The sequence below is a fragment of the Larus michahellis genome, chromosome 10 (assembly GCF_964199755.1).
Source record: "Larus michahellis chromosome 10, bLarMic1.1, whole genome shotgun sequence".
Classification (NCBI taxonomy): Eukaryota; Metazoa; Chordata; class Aves; order Charadriiformes; family Laridae; genus Larus; species Larus michahellis.
In genome coordinates this window covers 16,013,635-16,033,742 of record NC_133905.1, presented here as the reverse complement: position 1 = coordinate 16,033,742, position 20,108 = coordinate 16,013,635, and the positions used below count along the sequence as shown (strand labels likewise).

Below are 20,108 nucleotides of genomic sequence, written 5' to 3'. Positions count from 1 at the left end.
CTCTACTGCAGCTAATTAACTTATTTGCAGAAAAGATCCCAGGGACGCAGCTGTGGCAGTTTTTCTTTAGGACGCAATAGCGCAAGACAGGGACAGTGTGACTCGATTGCCAGCGCCGAGAAGGCCCGAGGGAGTTGCGGATCAAAGGGCTGATTGCTGCAGTGCAGGTAGTCCCCATTCAAAATTAAGGCAGATATTAAAACAAACAGAAATATCCCCCGAATTTTCAGGTGCGAGCCATGCAGCATGGCAGCTGGGGAGGGACGTGGTCGGCACAGTGAGCTGCTTCAGCAACATGGACACTGATGTCCAGGGAAAATATTTTAACATGATCATGTTAGGTCCTTTGCACGTTGTTACAGAGGCTTTCGAGGAGTTTTAAACCTGGTTCCTGTGTTACCTTTGCAGGTTCAAGCAGGGATAAATTATGGAGGAGGAAAAAGGGCCTTTGCTAGGGAAAGCTCCTCTGGTCATTAGGAAATAAGTCAGTCGGAGTCTGTGCAAAGGTGCTGGAGCACAGTGGAGCTGGGACCCCGTTCTGGTGCTCTGCGGGGGGCCCTGCCTTCCCCTCCGGCTGCTGACGTTCCCCCGCGGCTGTGGGGCCGTTGGAGTCAATGAGCTGCAGCAGCATCTCCCCAGGCCTGCGGCAGAGTGGTGAAGCTGGGGGCGAATGGAGACAGCAGTGAATTGTGCTGAAGCCTTTCTGGTTAGGTGACCTTCTCATAACCTTTAGATTTCACAAAAATCATGCAAGTGGGACCACTGTTTAATTGTTGGGCTTTCCTGTCGCACGGCGTTACAACGTTCTGTTGCACCTCTCTTGTTACTGCCCGATGGCACCAAAGCACAGGACTTTTCTTTTCCACTTCTCTCTGAGTTTTTCACCAAATGGTGGAGACAGTGAAGATGAGGAGGGCTCAGCGAAGCCTTCTAGTCTTTCTCCTTAGGAAAAACCCAGAAATTGTCTGGCTTGTGTGGGTCCTATGATGTTCACTGCAGAAACTGCAGTTTGAAATACGTGGCTCAAATCTGTGTTAGAATTTGCAGGATGCAGGAAATAAAGCAGCTCAGAAACAAGGCACAAGCCTTTACTTAATGATTCCTTGCAGTTCCCTAAAATCGTAACTCCCAGCGATGGCACATTCGTGCAGGCTTCGCTGCAGCATTTGGAGCTCGTTTGCAGCTGACGTTTGTGCTTGGCAAGAGAAGAGATCATATGTTTCAGCCTAACCTTGTCCAAGTTAAACACTCCTGGTTCCTGCTGACAACCGCAGCCGAGGAAAACTCTGTATTTTCTTCATTAAGGCTTGTGCAAAGTTACTCTGCTTTTGTGGGTTCCTGCTCCTTTTCAACTCGTGGGCCTCGAGGCCAGCCCGTCCCAGTGCCGTTCCCGGTGGAGCCCAGGGACTTCACGTGAGACTGATCTTCAGTGAGAAGTCAGGCATCTCCAGCCTTGTCAAGGCAATGTGAAATAAAACATCCAAATCCTGAAGGGGGATGATAAAAGGGGACAATGTGACTAAAGGCATAAAGAGAGAAGAGCAGATGTGTTCCTCTTGCCAGCTCCATTAAAATGCTTGCAATGTGCCCTTTGGGCTTTTGTATCTGAAAGGAAAGGCTGTGGTAGAAGTTTTGCCTGCAGGAGTCTTCCTGGCAGTAGATCAGCATCAGCATCCTCTGTCCAGACTCACTGATGGTGATGTTGAATTTAAAGAACTAGGTGTTGCTGCAGTCCACCCTGGCGCTGTCTCTGCTCACCAGCAGCAGCAAGCGGAGAATTAAGTGGTGATAGGAGACGAACTCCATTTCTGCTTGGAAATTGCAGCTCCTCCACCTTCAAGATGGGATCGAGCGTCAGGATGGTAGAGCAGGGGTTATGTTGATGGGTTGGCTTCGCAAGTTCAAGTGTAGGAACAGATGGTTGGGTCAAAAGTGACTTCAGGTTGACTTTGGCCTCCTCCCGGTCTCTTGTCATGGAGACCCTTATCCCAGCAGCAAAGCACTGGAAGTTATTTCTCTTTTCCCTATAGGAAGACACGCGGTGCTCTCTGAGTGCAGGTGTGTGCTGGAGGCACATCTCAGCCTGTCTCTGCAGTGGGGACCGAGCAGGGGTGACGGTTCTTACACCACCTCTGTGCCATTTCCAAATAGGGCTAGTGCTGGGGTTAACGTTATGGGATTTTCCTTCTCACCTTGTTGTTCCTTAATGCCATAGTGGTCTCAAACAGCGCTGGCCCAGCTGAGACTGTCCCAGGCTGCCCATGGCTGTCTTCTCATGCACTGATGCTTCGTGTGGCCATGGGGCTGGTGACTTACACCACTTCTGTTTCCTCAGGTGATGAAGACCTACCACATGTACCACGCAGAAAGCATCAGCGCTGAGAGCAAGCTGAAGGAGGCGGAGAAGCAGGAGGAAAAGCAGTTCAACAAGTCAGGGGACATCAGCGTGAACCTGCTGCGGCACGAGGACAGGCCCCAGCGGCGGAGCTCTGTCAAGAAGATTGAGAAGATGAAGGAGAAGGTGGGTGCTGGCTGCTTGGGCTGGGACCCGGGTCTCGGTGGGGCTGGGCTGTGCCCCAACTCGCACCCAAGAGGCCGCGCTAGCCCCAGAGAGGGCAGAGCACCGGTGTGTCTGGCTCAGCACAGCGCCGCTTTCTGATCCACACATGGGACCCTGTTACGGGGCTGTGGTTTGTTCATGACTTACTTTTTTAAAAAAGCGCTTTTAACAATGCACAATAGCCATCCCAGGGTTCCTTCACTCAGAGACTCGTGGCAGGCAAAAAAGGGTTGGATATATAAAACAACAGTGTTTCTTCCTCTGCAGACTGTCTGGGAGTTAAAGTGCAGCATTTAGTTGGCTTTGCTAGTCAAAACACTTAACTCCATTCCAGCTTCAGCAAATCCCTCCAGATCTCAGGGTCTCCAAAACTGTATTTTTTTTTCTGTTAAGTTTGGAGAAAAAGCAATAGCTTCCCCAGCCGGGACGCATTTGCTCGCATGTTGATCCAGCACTGGGACGTTGTCTAGCAGCATACTCCCCTGAAGGGTTAATCCTTTGTGCTAAACCTTGAGACTGGTGATCTGCCTGAGCAAGTGCCCCAGATCTGAGCACATCTGCTTTCCTACGGAGTCTTGCATTCTGGGTCCTGTTCTAAATTTTGTAGCATGGGCCTCTGGGCCAGATTCCACTTTGATACAGCTGCATAAATCTGGAGCGAGTCCAAATGTATGTCAGCATATCTGGGAGGAAAATTTGGCCCTGTAATTTTGACTGATGCCAAAACCTCCCCGAATGCACAGATAAAGGAAGAGCAGCTGTGCTGGGGATGCGCCGGGTACATCTCAGCAGAATGTGCTCGTTGTGCCTTGGCTAACGATACCAGGGGTGTTCAGCTGTGATCTCCTCCAGCCTGGCAAGGGGGCCTGTTTCCATAGCCGATACCAAATTTTATTAATTAACATGTCACACCCAGGCTGCAGGGTGCTGTGGGGCCCTGCAGCAAGAGAAGCTGTGAAAGTTGTATCCTATTTGTGCTCTGACATTTCGTTTTGCTTTTTCAGAGACAAGCCAAATATTCTGAAAACAAGCTGAAGTGTACTAAAGCCAGGAACGACTACCTGCTGAACCTGGCAGCCACCAACGCGGCTGTCAGTAAATACTACATCCACGACGTCTCGGACCTCATCGATGTAAGTGCATCCTGCCTGCTTTCTGCTGATAAACGTATAGCTAGATCTTAAGTGTGGCTTGGTCCTTAAATGCAACTTCATGTGGTGGTAATGAAGGGATATTTGTTGGGGCTTTAAAATATGCTTAACTGGGGCTGGAAAATGTGCTGGAAATTTGGATTTATTTTTTTTTTCTTCCTCTGTAGTGTTTTTTTTCCCCTCCCAGCTATGCACATACGTTTGACTTTCCTCGCAGTTGATGTAGGCATATATGAGCAGAGCTAGAGCTGCCACTGTATGGGAGTCATGGAGTCACAGAATGGTTTGGGTGGAAGGGACCTTAAAGCCCACCCAGTGCCACCCCCTGCCCTGGGCAGGGACACCTCCCACCAGCCCAGGCTGCTCCAAGCCCCGTCCAACCTGGCCTTGAACCCCTCCAGGGATGGGGCAGCCACAGCTTCTCTGGGCAACACTCAGTGTCAGCCTTCTCTGAACTTTTTGGTGGCCACATGATCACACAACAAAGTAATTGATTCATATTTATGCTACATATAAACTTCTTTCATCAGCGACTGGCAGCAAAAGATGTAGTTTTTCATTATAACTGCAGGGTATGAACCAGCCTGAACCAAACACTTACCTGAGCACTAGGCAGGAGAGTCCGGATTAAACTGCGTGGTTCAGGCACATCTAATGAGTAGTTACAACTAGAAATTGCTTGAATGTTTTCTGCACCTTTCACGCTGTATCACGAGCGTGCTAAGGTCTGGTTGTCCCCGGTGTATGCTGGCTCTGCCCTCAGAACCACAGACGTGGTGCTTTCCTTCGTGTTAAAGCAATGGCTTCATCTGCTGTGGCTGCCACACGGCAGGGTGTCCCGCAGCTGGAGCTTCTCTAAGTCCGGAGCCTTTGGAGGAGGATTTGCCCTGGGACAGGCCAGGTGAGCCTGAGGATTCCTTCTGGCCTGTCGATTAGTCTGCATTTGAAACAGATAAACTCTTAACGAAAATCAGATGCATCCTTGTTTTTGTTGTTGAAACAGAAGCTTTTTCCTCCTAATACATCTGCAGTTCCTATCAGTCTGCGCAGGCCCTTGGCTCTCCTCGGCTTCGGTGGCAGTTCAGGACATGTGGCCGTGTGTCCGAGCCAGGGCAGGCGCCTGCGGAGCTGTGTGGGAAGCCTCCTTGGCACCAAATGGCCTCAGGCAGGACCTGCTGGAAGCAGGTTTCATAGTGATGGTAGGAACTGGAACTCGTGTGTGTATCAGCGTCTCCTACGAACTGCTCTTAAATGATTTGAGAGAAGGGATTTCCATTTCTTCCTTTAATGTGCATCTTCACAGTGGTATAGATTGCAGCTTCTTCCTGCTAGAGTTCCTTCAATGAGCGCATAAATAACTGGTCTGTAAGTACTGAGTTAGTCTTCTGGCTTCATCAGTACCTAAGTGTGTAATCTAAAAATGTGCTGGAGTGTTTATCTCCTTTACTAACCCACTAACATATATTTATTCTTCTAAGCAGTAATTAAAGTAAATCTGATGCAACTCCCCTGATGATTTCAAGATTTTGAGTTATGATAAAATATTCTTAGTATGTCCATTTTGTTCTCTTTATTGTTTAAGACGTATTTAGCCATATTAAAAAAAAACTAATAACTTGATCATGGAGACGTTTGAACGGCAAGGTAAGGTAACACCTTGATTTATCTGTGTGGCTTATGCTTTCTGTGTGTATATTTTCTCTCTCGTTTATTTATTTTTTTAAGCAAGAATGACTTCTTTTCATGGAGTTTTGAGGACTTTGATTTCCTGGAGAGTTGCCAAGTACCATTTTAGTTCTGGCTGTTTATATTATTCCTCCCAACTTTATTTCCTTGCTGACACTTCCACTGGAGTCAGCAGATGGCTTTTCTTCTGCACTCCAGGAATCTCTTCAGGGGACTTAAACCAAACTCTGTGCAGCTAAATTCCCCTAATTATATATTCTATTCACCAAAGAAAACAAAATATAGGATGTGTGAGCTGTACGCGGGTGTCCTAATTTTAAATCCCCGAAGGAAGAGCAGTTTATTGGAACAGACTTTTGTACAAATGCGATGTATTTTGCAAAAGCACGGCAAGAAGGGTTTCAGCACGCTCCAGAAGACGGGAGTCCCATTCACTGCGTCCCGCTCGTACTGAAAGTGGCTGAAAGAAAAGACAGCCATCGGCTCCCGCAGCGTTGGGCTTTCTGTAGGTGTGTAATCCACGCAAAGGAAATTGCAGAAAACGGGTATTTTTAGCTGGAGTTATAGAGTTAGTGTTCTAGTACATTTAACAGCGATGAGACGACGGTGCCTGTCGCTCCGGGATCGGCAGTGCTGTTGCAAACCCCAGGTCTGCGCCATGGCAGGATGCAGGAGGTGGGCCCTGCGCCCCGTGGGGCAGCTCTGCCGATGCATGGGGGGCAGCAGCGGGGCTCTGAGCAGAGAAGGGGGATTTTGCCCCTGACCGAGGGCCAGCAGAGCCCTGGGCTGCAGTGGCGGGAGCGGAGGGGGCGACGCAGGGCCCCGGGTGACACAGTGCTGGGCAGCCATGCCCGATGGGAGGAGCAGGTCTGGCCCTGCAGAGGGGCTTCGTGGCAGGAACAGAGTTTTGGTTTAGCTCAAAACCCGGCTGGCCATGCCTTACTAGGATCCTAGCAGGGTCCGGGTATTGCAGTTATGCAAATTCTCCTGGCTCCTCCACGCTGCGTCACCAAGGGGGATGATTAACGATGTGCCGGGCTGTCTTGGTGGGACACAGGAGGGGTGAGGGGGGGTCTCGCACACCCTTCCTATCAAGCACAAATTGCCATGTGCGGTTTTTTGATTTGTACGCAAATCTGAACCGTCAGGACACTGAAGCAGCTAATTTAGCAGCGTTTCCCCCAAATCCCAGATGGCTCAGTGTCATCTCTTAGGCGCAGCCTTGACATTTCTTGTGCCCTCAGCGTCACCGCCGAGTAGTGACTTTTATAACAAAGCCCTTCTGCTAATCTCCCGCTCTGGCAAGAAAGGAGGTCCCAGCTGCTCTGGGAGAGGGCGGAGGGTCCTCCCAGGGCTGCCGTTTTAATGAGAAATGTAAAACTCGATCAGAACAGCCGTGAAGTGGCACAGAGCGTGTCTATCCCTCCCTCTGTCTCCAGTGGCGTTTTTGTTTTGTCCTTTAGCAAGGAAGAGAAGACTATAGAGACAGATCAAATTAGGCATAGACTTAAAGTACACCGTTGTGCCTCTTCCCTCAAAAGAAGCTTGCATTTATATTAAAACGCCTGGGTTTTCTCTCATTTCTGTCATTAACTGTGTGACCAAGTTAATCTCTTTGGCCACGTATGTGAAGTGGAGATAAAGCTGCTTATCCATCCCTCTGGAGTTCTGTGTGAAATGGTTGCAAATTATTTTGAAGTGGTCACGTGAAAGATATCGCTAGATTTAGCAGAGTAAAATGTAACAGTCGGTGTCAATACGTACTGATCCACCAAAACTTGTTCAGCCTCCTGTAAATCCTTCTGAAACGGCAGCGTCCTTCTCTCTGGATTAGTGTGTTTGCTGTATCGGAAACAAACAAGCAAGTAAAGGAGGGGAGTTCTGAGGATTTTATATTACATGTTACTGCCAAATTGCACAGTCCCTGGAAGACTTAGCTGATGGCATTGTCATTTTTCACATGGTCAAGTGATGCTTGGTCAGGTTAGGAGACAGAAACAGCAGTCAAAATTGTTATGCCAAAAATCTGCCATTGGCTTTACTTACCTCACAGTAAAGCTCTAGCTTTTGTAGCAATGTCAAGAGAGTAGAGGCCAGAAAATATATGTATAAATGCATAATATATCTTTAAAGAAAGAGTAAAGAAAAAATGAAGAAAAAAGGGAACAGAGCAGAGCAAATAAGAAGTGTTTGTTTCCAACTAGCGCTGGGTGTGGTGGAGGACTGGGAGTCCGGCTGCTGGGGCCTGGGGAGTGACGTGGGCGATGGCGGAGTCGCTGGGATGCTCGGGTTGTGCTCCAGGATTTCCCACTTGCCTCCTGAATAAGAGGGAGACTCAGAGGGGCTGGAGCCCCAGACCACTTTATTAGGATCTATCTTTGGGCATCTCCTGCAGCTCATGTCCTTGTCGTTTCCATCGGTAGCTAATTGCCTGGGCACGTCTGTGCCTGCAGAGCCAGCACCGGCAGCAGCTTTGCTTTGTGCAGTGCTTTCCCCATGTGATTGCACGGCGACTTTCCCCGGCCTGGGTAGCTTTGCATGACACCACTGGCTTTAATGAAGAAACACTGATTTACACAAGCAGAGGGTCTCTTTTGGGAGTTTGCTCTGTTGTTTGAAGCAATTTTTCCAGCATAAAGAGCCTTTCAGTTCCACAAAGGCACAGAGGTTCCTCCCACGCTGTCCTTTGAGCGGGCTTTCTGCCAGATAGCGGGCTCCTGCCAGCCCTAAGAACCAGGTATGTTTTATCATGGAAACTCCATGCAATGCATCGCCGTCACCGCACCGTCATGTGGAGCAGCACCTGTAACTCACGACTCGTGCTCTCCCAGGGAGGAGTGCCTGGACAGCAGCTTCCTGGGCTGTGTGCCTGCAGCTAGGGCATCTGGCTTCAGGGTATTTCAATTAAAGTCAACAGTGCAGCAATAAAAAGCATAAACAGCTTCCATCAGGAGGAATGAGGCTGTCTCAGGAGACTCGGTGCTCTTTACCGCACGGCTGCACTGTCCCTGTTACCAATTTTCCCGCAGAGGTGTCAGTTTGGGAATGTCACCAGCAGCCTGCGGCACCCGAGCCGGTCACCTCTCCCTGCTGCCGGGGAGGGAGCTCTGGAAACAGAAAATACATGTTTTTAGGAGGTGCTGTCACTAATTTTGCTGAGAACTGAGGAACTGGAGGTGCCGCACAGCCACCTGAGCGCGAGTGCTGCGCGGTGGGAGGCTGCAGTGGGTGCCGGTGACATCCAGGACGTACACTGGCACCCCTGTACTCGCACAGGGCGTGTGGGGCTCAGGCGGTGCCTGGGTTCCTCCGGTGCCCTGAGTCAGGGAAGAACAAAGACCTCAGGAGCTGTGGTTGCAGTTACCCCTCGAGCTTTAGCGGTGGGGGCAGCAGAACATGCCTGAGCCTGCGGAGCGCCCCGCGCAGCAGCCCTGCCGTGAGCTGCCCAGGCAGGCAGAGGTGGTCAGTGGGAATGGCTGATAAAACCAGAAATACCCATTTGCCATTAAAAGCTTCGTGCATTTTAAGAGAATAAATGGAAGAAAAAGGATTAGATTTGTAGGATCTTTTTCAACACAGAGCTTCTGTGGATGAAGAGGGAAGGGGAAAGAGGTGTGTTTACTTGATTTCCTTTCAGAAATCTGACATTTTTTTCATATACCAGTACCCTGGTTCAGTAAACTTCTATTACTCTTCTTCTATATGTGCTTTATTAATGTTAGCTACCTGTTTGTAAGCAGGAACCATAAATCATCATACTCTAGTAACTAAGCTATTCTTAGAGTACTATATTAAACTGAAAGAATCCAGCCAATACATATTTCTTCAATTCTGCCAGTCCTGGCTTTATTAATGTGGCAAAGCTGCACTTTTTGCCAAAGGTTGCACATAGTAAACAATTTATTCATCACGTGGGTACCACAGACATTGGAATTGGCTTGCGAAATTAATTAAGCACGTCTGCTGATTGTTTTATGATTTATAAGTGTCATACAGTCTGTAAATTTTACTGCCTGAAGACTATGATTAGTCTTTGTCTCATAGGCCTTGTCAACTTGTACAGAAAAGCAGCAGGACTTTCCTTTAGATAAAAGAATTTCTTCTTGACACTTAGGGCTGCGTTTCCCAGTATCTGGAAAGAATAGCCTCAAGGTCTTAATGTCCTTTAAAAGATTAACTTACCAGTGCATTTATGTTAAAAAAACAAAACTGAAACACCACTGCCTTCCCCAAACAAACCAAAACCCTGACACACACATCCCCCAAAACCCCAAACTGCCAAACAACCAAAAAACCTGTTAAAAAGCCCTAAGAAAATACACATGGGGGGAGGGAGTGGCTGTAGAGAGACTAAGGAGCAAAATAAAACGTAGGTTAAAAATCCTCCAGAAAGAAACCTACTCTGGGGACCATAGAGTTAATTAACTATAGCTGAATTCAAAAAGGACTACGTAATATTTGGTCTGTAATACTTATAGTTAAGGAACCTTTGATTAGAAATAATCAAATCTCATGCTTCAGGGTGTGAGTTGATTACTGTGAGGGTCAGGGATGATCCTGTCCTTCCCCTGCCATATCCACACATGGCTTCCTCTTTGGCTAAAAATAAATTAGTTGTTCAGGAGTTTTTATGTCTCGGTTTCTGCCCCAGGCAGAACGCTGAACTTGATGGGCCAAGACCGTTCCTTTGGAAGGGATTGATGGAAACAGTCGAGCGCTGCCAGCCAGGCCAGGGCGTGCATGGGGGACCCTTCACTCGGATCAGGAAACTTTGAGTGGGAAGGGACCTTTAAAGGCCGTCTAGTCCAACCCCCTGCCATGAGCAGGGACTAGACCAACTAGACCAGGTTGCTCCAAGCCCTGTCCAACCTGACCTTGAACCCCTCCAGGGATGGGGCAGCCACAGCTTCTCTGGGCAACCTGGGCCAGGGGCTCACCACCCTCACAGCAGAGAATTTCTGCCTCAGATCTCATCTAAATCTCCCTCTTTCAGTGTAAAACCGTTCCCCCTCATCCCATGGCTCCCCTCCCTGATCCAGAGTCCCTCCCCAGCTTTCCTGGAGCCCCTTTAGGGACTGGAAGGGGCTTGAAGGTCTCCCCAGAGCCTTCTCTTCTGCAGGCTGTGCTTGCCAATGGCTGCAGGAGAAAGCCAGCCTGATAACATCCATCACAACCCCCTGGGGTTGCGGCATGGCCTTCCTAATGCTTGGCCTCGGACCACCAAAAACCGATAGTTCCCCGTTAAATGTGCTATGACAATTTATGGACTCTGTTGTAATAAAATCTCAGCCCTTTCTGCCTGCTCCTGGTGTGTTTAATTTCCTTTGCTGCCTGGGTCCATCTTGCAGGGCGCAGAGCCTGGTCGTTGTGGTAGAGCGTTGCCTTTTCACAAGCGTGTGTCGTACCTTGGCTGCAGTACCTTTTGTAGCAGAGTTTGTTTCCATGCTGTTTTGCTTTGAGGGAAGTGCAGTGACTGCAGGCTGCAAAGGCGTGAACATTTTGTTTTCTGCATATTTGATACTTAGCAAAGAAATGTTTTCCATAAAAAGGAATGAGAACAGAAGCAGCTCGTATTCTCTTTGAACGTTCCTCCTAAGATCTGAAGATACTTTCAGGTATGAGTTAGGCTCTCACATAGTACCCAGCCTGGTAAAACATTATTTCACGCTCTGTGACAGACACATCGAGTTACCTTTTAGCTATTTAACCAGTGAGGAAATGAGACAGATGCATCAGTAGTTTGGAAAGCATTTCGTTCTCTCTGGAGCTCAGTACTGTTGCAGCCTCAGCTATGGAAAATGCCTCAGCATGTCTGCAGAGCTTCGTCGTGCCTATTGAATCCCGTCAGGTCCCTCTGGAGCCGCCAGTTGCTGTCCCCACTGCCGGCACCTCTCTTTGGAGATGGTGTCTAACCGTGGGGCTTGGAGCAGTCGGCCTGGTGCGTGGGGGGGCGGCTCTCAACCTGCCCAGGGCAATCGGAGCAGCAGGGCTCTGCAGGGATGTCTGCCTGTCCCGCGGGCACGGGGCAGCTCTCTGCCTGCCGCTGAGGAACGACTGAAGGTCACTGCTGGAGTGTGGAGTGGTTCGGGCTCCCATATTTTCCACCCGCTGGGTGTTGCTTGGTTCTTAAAATGTGCTTGTTTTCCTGCGCTGGTGCAGTTTGGTGCCTCGGCTGTGGTCGGGGGCACGGCTCGCTCGCCACCCTGTCGATTTAGACCATCCCAGGCCTGATCTTCACAAGAGGTCACCCTCGGCACGGCAGCGTGACCCACTCCTGGGGAAGGGCTGGCTCACCCTTAGCTGCCTGATGGCGGTTGCCCAAGGGAAGACATTGAGATGCTTGTGCAGGGTTGGAGACCCGCTGGCTTTCCTCCTGGATTTGGGCAAACCTTTTAATATCTCTCTGTTTCCACTCCCGTGTTTAAAATAGGGTTACTGGCAGTGGGGTGAGTGGCCAGCAGTGGTCCTCTGCAGCCCCGGCCCCTCCTCCCGTGCAGTCTGTGCTGGGTGGTGGGAGACACACGCACATTTGGCCACTTCCACCACGTTTTGGCCAAACCCAGCTTGTTTTACCTCCGGGGGTGTTGGTTTATTTCTGAAGTTGAACACTGCAGTATTTCCACCCCTTGCAGGGCTGTTACCAGACTTAATGAATTAATATAGGACGAGCTTTGAGCTCTCCAGATGAAAGGCGCTGCAGAAGGGCTAAGGATTGCTATTTGTGGTTCTAATTTATTTTCCATCAAAGGGATGAGAGGGGTGAGAAAATGCCATTTGTTCTGGAGCTGGGAGCAGGAGTTTGAAGTCTTTTTTTTTTTTTTCCTTTCTTTTTCTTTTCCCCTCCCCTTTGTGTGTTTCTCTGAGAATTTCGTGGAAGTCCCTGCTCTGTCTTTTCTTCTCTGGGCAGCGGTGTGTGAAGCAGCCGGCCCAGCGCTAATCACCAGAGACTTCAAGGGCTGTTGCGTGTTAGGAAGGTGCCTGCCCTGGTTTTCGGTAGCAATCGGTTTCTGCGTATTGCAAAAAACTGCTAGCTTCGACATGAGTTCAGCATTCAAAGGAAATGAAAGATTTCACATGGAATTTTTTCTCAAAAGCTTCTGGCGTTACCCTGAGCCTTGTCTCCTTGGGTTTTATGGCATTCAGGAGTTTTCCTTTGCAGTAGCTCAGTTTTGCAATTGTAATGCTTTGGGAATTCCCACCCTTGAACAGTGGCAGATATTTTCTCCTGGCATTATTTTTTTCTAGCCAAGTGGCAATAAATTCTGAGGGGGTGGGATAATGACAGTAAGGGGTTGGGAGATGGGCTGGGAAATAAGAAAGATATGGGCCTGTTGGAGAGGGGCCAGAGGAGGCCACGGAGATGCTGGGAGGGCTGGAGCCCCTCTGCTGGGAGGACAGGCTGAGAGAGCTGGGGGGGTTCAGCCTGGAGAAGAGAAGGCTCCGGGGAGACCTTGGAGCCCCTTCTAGTCCCTAATGGGGCTCCAGAAAAGCTGGGGAGCGACTCTGGATCAGGGAGGGGAGCCATGGGATGAGGGGGAATGTTTTTAAACTGGAAGAGGGGAGATTTAGATGAGATATCAGGAAGAAATCCATTGCTGTGAGGGTGGTGAGCCCCTGGCCCAGGTTGCCCAGAGAAGCTGTGGCTGCCCCATCCCTGGAGGGGTTCAAGGCCAGGTTGGACGGGGCTTGGAGCAGCCTGGTCTGGTGGGAGGTGTCCCTGCCCAGGGCAGGGGGTGGCACTGGGTGGGCTTTTAAGGTCCCTTCCAATCCGAACCATTCTGTGATTCTATGCTAAAATTGCAGGTGGGTGAGACTCGCAGTGCTGTAACAAGGTTTCGCCCCAAGTGGTGAATAAAAATTCACCCTCATTCCTTGTTTTTTATGTTGCTTGCTGATGTATGAAGGCAGAGCTATACCAGTCCTTAACTGCCCATATTTTCAACTAATAAGATTAGAAGCTCAATAGAAGTCGATAGTTCCTGCAAAAATCCTCATTATTGCATGTGTGGTTTCACTGCTTTAAAAGACTAGATGGGGATAGGCAGGCTGCGCTCGCCTGTCTGCGAGCAGGAATTGGCCCGTTGTGGTTTTACTGCTGCTTTTAGCCCAGACTAAACCAAATACAGCTCTGCGTGTGACTTGATCTGAGCTGAGCGTTGTCTCTTCAGATCGGCAGGAAGCAGGAGATGACTTCTTTGGTTGGAGCTGCTTGTGGCACCAGCTGAGTTTTCGTATTTCACTTTTAGTTTATCAGTGCTGATGTTCTGATGCAGAATCACTTTTTGTGCCTTTCTGCATCGGCTCAGTAATGCCTGTGGATGCTACAGAGCTGCAGAAGGTGCCTCTGAAATGCCAGCTCCCACCAAGGAGTTCTGCTGCTGGGGAAAAGTTGGTCTCGTTTTGGGTCGTTGGGATTACACTAGCAATCTTCTCTTTTCTGTAGCTGTTTGTGCCAGGCTGCTCCTCCTGGCAGTTGTTTGGTGGGGCTGCACTGGGTTGAAGCCGGCTCACCGCGTGCCTGCCCGTTTGGTTTGGTTACAGCTCAGACAGCGAGGGCTTCCTACTCCTTCTTTAATCTGTGTGGCAGAAAAGCATCTTATCTTCTGTAATATCAATTGTCCTGTGGTAGTTTTCATGTAGTAACAGTAATTCACTGGCAATGGTTAGATTGGTGCTCCGTGCCATGGGAGGTATTTCTCATGGGGTCCCTCTGTTTCTCCCACAGAGGTGTCTCTGTGACCCGCAGCCCTCCTGCGCCTGGGAGTATCTCTGCAGATCACGGGGCTTGTGTACCACGCTGGGCCGTGCCCCGTAGCCTTCCCCATCCCCTGCCAGGGAACAGGAATGAGTGCACTGGGGACATATGGTTATGAACTTCCTCACAGAGGAGAAAGCCATAATTATCTAACTTTACGTGCTCTGTCAGGAAATCCAACCCTCTCTTATGTCCCAGAAATAGAGGTGCTTCAGTTTTGGACGGCAGCCGTTCACTGCACTCTCCTTACAGCCCCACGCGCATGGCTCAGGCTGATGCGATGCATTCCTCCTGCTTCCAGCAGCCTCTCCTGGCCTCGCCTTTCCCTGCAGAACAGCAGCTGTCGACCTCCAAATTTTGGGTGCTTCTTCGGTGCCCATCCTTGCCCCGCTGCCATGGCCACCGTCACACAGCAGAGCCTGCCGGTGGGAGCGGAGCGCTGCAGATGTTTGCGCGCGTTGGGGCTCCCCTTGGGCACGGGGAGGAGAGTTGCTGGGAGTTGCTTGTTGCTCTGCTGTGATTAAGTGTTCATTGCAGCAAATCCCTGTGCTGTTGCTACACTTAACATGCCAAACTCAATTATATTCAGAAGAGAGTTTAAAAACAGGCTTTTGTCTACTGTACAGTATTTTGGCAGCAATTAGCTCCGAGTTTTATCATTTTCCCCAAGGTGAACATGAGAACGATCAGTTATGCATGAGAAGCTGCTCCGTTGTGAGAGAGGAAGGCAGCTTCCTAGCAAGGGGGAAAGGGTTTGCATATGCTGCAGGACACGCTGTTCAGTGCCACCTTGCTTAAACGTCCCTCTGTATCTGATAATTTTGGGAAATGGTTTCTTTGTGCAAGAAGAACTTGCTGGGCAGTTCACAGGGCAAGAAGAAAAGCACTGGGGAAGAGCAGTGGCACGGGCCCTCTGGCCATTTCTTTCCTGGGGGATCTGCAGGGCACAGGTTTGGTGGTCATGCTGGCCCCGGGGCTGAGCAGGTAGCCAGGGAGAACCCTGCTTTTGGATGATTTTTTTTCCTCTGTCCTGTCTGAGAAGATCCCGTGCCCTTCCTAGGGAAATGAAGGGTGTTAAACCCTGGTGCCGTGGTGAGGGTCCAGCGCAGGGTCACTGTACTGTCTGGCTGTGTGTTCCCTGGTACCTCTTCTCCTTCAGTCCTCTCTTCTTCTTGCCTTTTCATAAAGTATTGCAGTATGCTGTTAAATACACCCTGGTACAACAGGGCTGGTGTTTTTCTGGGACATACAGTGCTTTTTGGGGCTTTTGATCTACACATGACCCTCCAGAACAAGGGTGGGGGTGTTTGTGTGACCAGACCCTTCCTTGGTGTTTCTCAGTGCTGTGATCTGGGATTCCATGCCAGCCTCGCTCGGACCTTCAGGACATACCTGTCTGCCGAGTACAACCTGGAAACCTCCCGCCACGAGGGCCTGGACATCATCGAGAATGCTGTGGACAACCTGGATGCACGGAGCGACAAGCACACCATCATGGACATGTGCAACCAGGTCTTCTGCCCTCCGCTGAAGTTCGAGTTCCAGCCTCACATGGGGGATGAGGTAGGTACTCGCCCGAGGGACTGCCGAGGGGCCTCGCAGCCTGGCCTGCACTGGCTTCCTCCTCCTCTTAACCGTCGCTGTTAAATTCTGACTTCTTATCCCTTTATTCTGTCTTCACATGCTGCTATTCGTGTTTCCTTTCTTAATGAGACGCTTGGCTCATTAGGGCTCCTCCTTTCAGTCTGTCTCTTGCTCCATATCTCTCCCAATTAGGAAGCCTGTGGTTTGATTCTCAGCTGAACTACCCAACAGATTTGTAAAGTGGAGCTTTGATTTACCTGCCGTAATTGGAAGACTTCAGAGTGCAGCTTTCAAATGCTGGGTAGAAAATGCTTTGTCCTGGCCCATGTCCAGGGCACTGCTGATTAGAAACTGGGCGACACAGCCTCCCTGGAGGCTGTGAGGAGCTTGTGGGTGCCGGAGGGAATCATTTAGGTATTTAAATGCGTATGTCTGGTCAATGGCTGACCCACTGAATGCTCTCTGTCTCTCTCTGGCACCGCTCCTGTCTCAGGTGTGTCAAGTCAGTGCCCAGCAGCCTGTGCAGACTGAGTTGCTGATGCGGTACCACCAGCTGCAGTCGCGACTGGCCACCCTCAAGATAGAGAATGAAGAGGTAAGAAGTCGCTCTGGGTCTCGTGTTTGGCATTGTAGGCAGCATTGCTCAGCCTTTTACCCGTTATGCAGGGGGTTTCCTGCTGTGCTCAGGTGTGGAGTCCTTCCAGCGATGGTGCTGAGAGCTTCTATTGACTGCAGCCGGTGCAAGAGCAAGCCCAGTACTTAGGAGCTGCCTCTCGGCCAGTTGTTTTGGCTCAAGCTGTGTCACTTTCCCAGTCTGCTCCAAAACCATGCTGTCTTCTATTTCTGATAGGTACGAAAAACTCTGGATGCCACAATGCAGACTTTGCAGGACATGCTGACAGTGGAAGATTTTGATGTTTCAGACGCCTTCCAGCATAGTCGCTCCACTGAGTCGGTCAAATCAGCTGCATCAGAGACCTACATGAGTAAGATAAACATCGCCAAGAGGAGAGCCAACCAGCAGGAAACTGAAATGTTCTATTTTACAGTGAGTCTCATCTCATGCGATACAGGACACAAAGCATTAATTGCTAGGGCTGAGTCCCATTTTAGGGGCTCATTAGTGGAGAGCAAGAACCAATTCGGTCTCTTTAAGTATTTGTCTTCTGTCGGAGTTGGGGTTGGAGTGCATTTCTCAGTGGCAGGGCAGCACATAGGGACTGACAATCCAGTGTCTGCCTTGTTCTTCATTATGAAGGAACAACTGGAGCAACCAGTTGTGACCAAAACCGGAGAGAAATCGGTAGGAGTGGCTCAGAGCAGGGCGGCAGACTCCAGCCAGCCTCGCAGTGTGTCACCGTTCCGTGGCTGTTCCTGGAGGCCTTGCAGATTTTGAACCATCATCCAGGCCTTCCTCTTCTGGCCCACACAACTAAAATCTGCCCCTGGCCCACGGGTGAGCTAAAGGGTCGTTTGCATCTCGTCGGAGGACACGAGAGCCTGGCTTCGCAGTGCCCGGCTGGTGTGTGTGCGCTGGGTGGAGGCAGCTGCGCTGCGTCTCCCCCACAGCCTGGGGCTGGTACTTGGCTTCCAGGCAGACCTGAGGTGCTCTGTTATAGTACTTGAGATGTAAGCAGTAAGCCATCAGTTCAGCAGAGGTAGTCCTCATTTAAGCATGGTCAGTAGGCTAAAGTTAATAGCATCTTGTGATATATTACACATGCATAGAAAAGCTTCTACTTTCTCTCAACAGTGTTATTATTCCAATTCGGGGGGAAAAGTTGCAGTTTTCGTTATGAGTTGTGCTTGGGGTTTTTTTAATGCTTTTTGCAAGAATTTGATCTCTCCCATTGCCTGTCTTTGATTTTCCATCTCTCTCCCTCACTCCTCATCCCTGTAAAATTACTCACTTGTGTTACTGGGTGTCAAACAGTCCCACAATGAAACGAGAAGCTGTGCTGCGCAGTTAGTGTCGCCCGGTGCATAAAGCGTCTGATGGTCCTTGACCTGGGAAGGTCTCATGCACTGGGAGTTCTCACTCTGCAGCACTTGCTTGCACAAAGGCAAAGCGCCTGTCGGGGGAGGAAGAGCCTCTTTCATTTTCCATGCCATTCCCAGAAGCCTGACAAAAGAAAGCTTGCTTTGAACTCTTTTCTTTGGAGCTCCTTGCGTTCCCAGGCAGGAGGTGCAGCACCAAGGAGACCGGGCTAATAAGATCATCAGGACTGTGGCGGGAGCGGTGAGAAGCGATTAGACCGCGCTCAGCCCGGCGGCGCATCTGACGTCTGGTTTGTCAGAGCCCCTCAGCCTTGCCGAGCCCCCTCCAGCAGCCCCCGGGCAAAAGCGTACATCAATTATGGGCTATTTTTGCCAAGAGTCTTAACCTTCTTTGTTTTATTTTTCATTCCAGAAATTTAAAGAGTATTTGAATGGCAGTAACCTTATCACGAAGCTCCAGGCTAAACATGACCTGCTGAAGCAGACTCTTGGAGAAGGTGAGTCGCGGGGTTAGGTCCAGGGGGGAACATCCTGACACGTGAGATGACTTTAAACCAGGTAGCGTCTTTCAGTCTTACCTGCTGTCTGTGGTTTCCTGAGTGACTGATGGCTTCTATGGTTGGCTGCCACTATGAAGTTTAACCAGTGATATGCAACATCATAATTTCCCAAAATCTTACACTGTGTGCCAAAGTGCTGTGTTACTTCTCCAGCCACAAAGATGTTCCCACCCACTCCAGCCCTCTGCCTTTTTCCTTTCTCTCCCCCTTCTTCCCCTCTTAGTGCAGCCCTGAACACACGTATTTTCCTGTCCTTGGTGCCATGCTGCTTGTTACACATTTGCCAGCAGCCGTGTTGATTTAGTAGGCTCCTTGCCCCATTGACCATGGGTTTTTGACTTGCTCTAAACCAGAACTGCAAAATCGTCCTCGGTTTTAAAACTAACTTCTCCATAGCAGGCTTTTATTGCTCCAGATAATTTCACTAGTTTGGTTTAGAGCACCTAGACACACACAGGCTTCATACAACAGAGCGGGCAGTAACTTCTGAGGGAGGCAGGAGCGCGTGGCTCCAGGTGGGATCCACCACTGCTGGGCAGGGATGTGCAACCACGTCCCTGGGAGAAGATTTTAGCTCTTTTAACGGGTTTAAAAAATTGCATTATTTCCAGTGTAAAGAAGATGGAGATGAGTTAGTGTCCTGATTTTCCAACAGAAGGCAATGTATTTCAATTAAAATACACAAATGGTCCATGGTTGTGTTTTAACAATACAAAAATTAGACTCCTCATCTCAGTAAAAAAAAAATTAAAAAAATAGCTTTTTGTTGGCTAGTTTGCCAAACATATTTTCTCTGACAAATTTATTTAGCCTTAAAATCCACATTCTAGTTAGATCCTGTGGTAGGTTCCACTTAGTGAACGCTGGGCCAAGTCAAGGCACAGAATGTAAGCACAAGGAAGGCTGCAGGGTTCCATACCTAGGGCTCCAGTAACACATTTCTTTTCCCAGGAGTTTCAGTGCTCCCTGTGGCTGCCTTAACCCCTCGTCACCCCGCACAGCAGGTCAGCGGCAGCCCTTCTGTGCCCTGCCCGAGGCAGCCCTGCTCCATGGTGGCAGGGCCAGGCTTGTCCGGGGCTCGGTGGGGCTGGATCAGGCTGCGACAGATCAGGGGGATGGAGCCTGCGGTTCACAGAAACCGGACCCAGCTAAGCTCTTCCCTGAGATCACAGATCTTCGTACAGAGAAGAGCTCTGTGTATTGGATACGGTGCTAAGGCTCTTATGGATTGGTGCAAGAAGTGATGAATCTGTTGAAGATTGATTTGATCACCGTTCTGGTGATAAGAGCCATACGATGCCCTGCTTAGGAGAAAGAGTGCAGGTCAAGCATTTTAATTCTCTGGAGTTGTGCAAAAGCAGCCATGGAATATTTTCACATGAAAACTTTCTGAGTTTCTCCCAGGCCATGGGATCATCCTGCTCTGTAGGCGTTCAACAAATATTTAGCCCAGAAATACCAAATGCTACATTTCAGCATGAGCTGATTCTCATTAGGAAGAAGTCTGGGTTTGCAAAACGCTCATGTGGAATTCTTTTTTTTTTTTTTCAGTGAGGAATTGGCTGCAAGCTTGCTTTCCGCAGGTGCCAAGGGAGAGCAGGAAGGAGGCATGTGCAGCCAAATGCTTCCTTTTATGTGTCTTAGAAAAAGGAAGAATAAATCAGCTTTCCTGGCCTTGGGAGAGAGGCGCAAACAGCATGTGAAATTAGTTTAGTTTTTTTCAGTGGATTGACAAATACTCTAAAAAATGAACAGATCTTATCAGTGGTGATACGCTGCCGTTTATATGAAATCCAAGCACTAAAAATACACGA

At 49.5% G+C, this 20,108-nt stretch overlaps 1 protein-coding gene across 3 annotated transcripts in view; it reads left to right on the top strand.

Moving 5' to 3' along the window:
- SRGAP3 (SLIT-ROBO Rho GTPase activating protein 3) overlaps positions 1-20,108 on the top strand; it is a 119,930-nt gene that overhangs the window by 76,311 nt on the left and 23,511 nt on the right. For all 3 annotated transcript variants that reach the window (XM_074602431.1, XM_074602432.1, XM_074602430.1), the window contains exons 5-10: positions 2,336-2,521; positions 3,565-3,693; positions 15,494-15,715; positions 16,230-16,331; positions 16,587-16,784; positions 18,147-18,231. In XM_074602431.1, the coding sequence (XP_074458532.1) occupies positions 2,336-2,521; positions 3,565-3,693; positions 15,494-15,715; positions 16,230-16,331; positions 16,587-16,784; positions 18,147-18,231 (922 nt within the window). The remainder of the gene's footprint in view (positions 1-2,335; positions 2,522-3,564; positions 3,694-15,493; positions 15,716-16,229; positions 16,332-16,586; positions 16,785-18,146; positions 18,232-20,108) is intronic.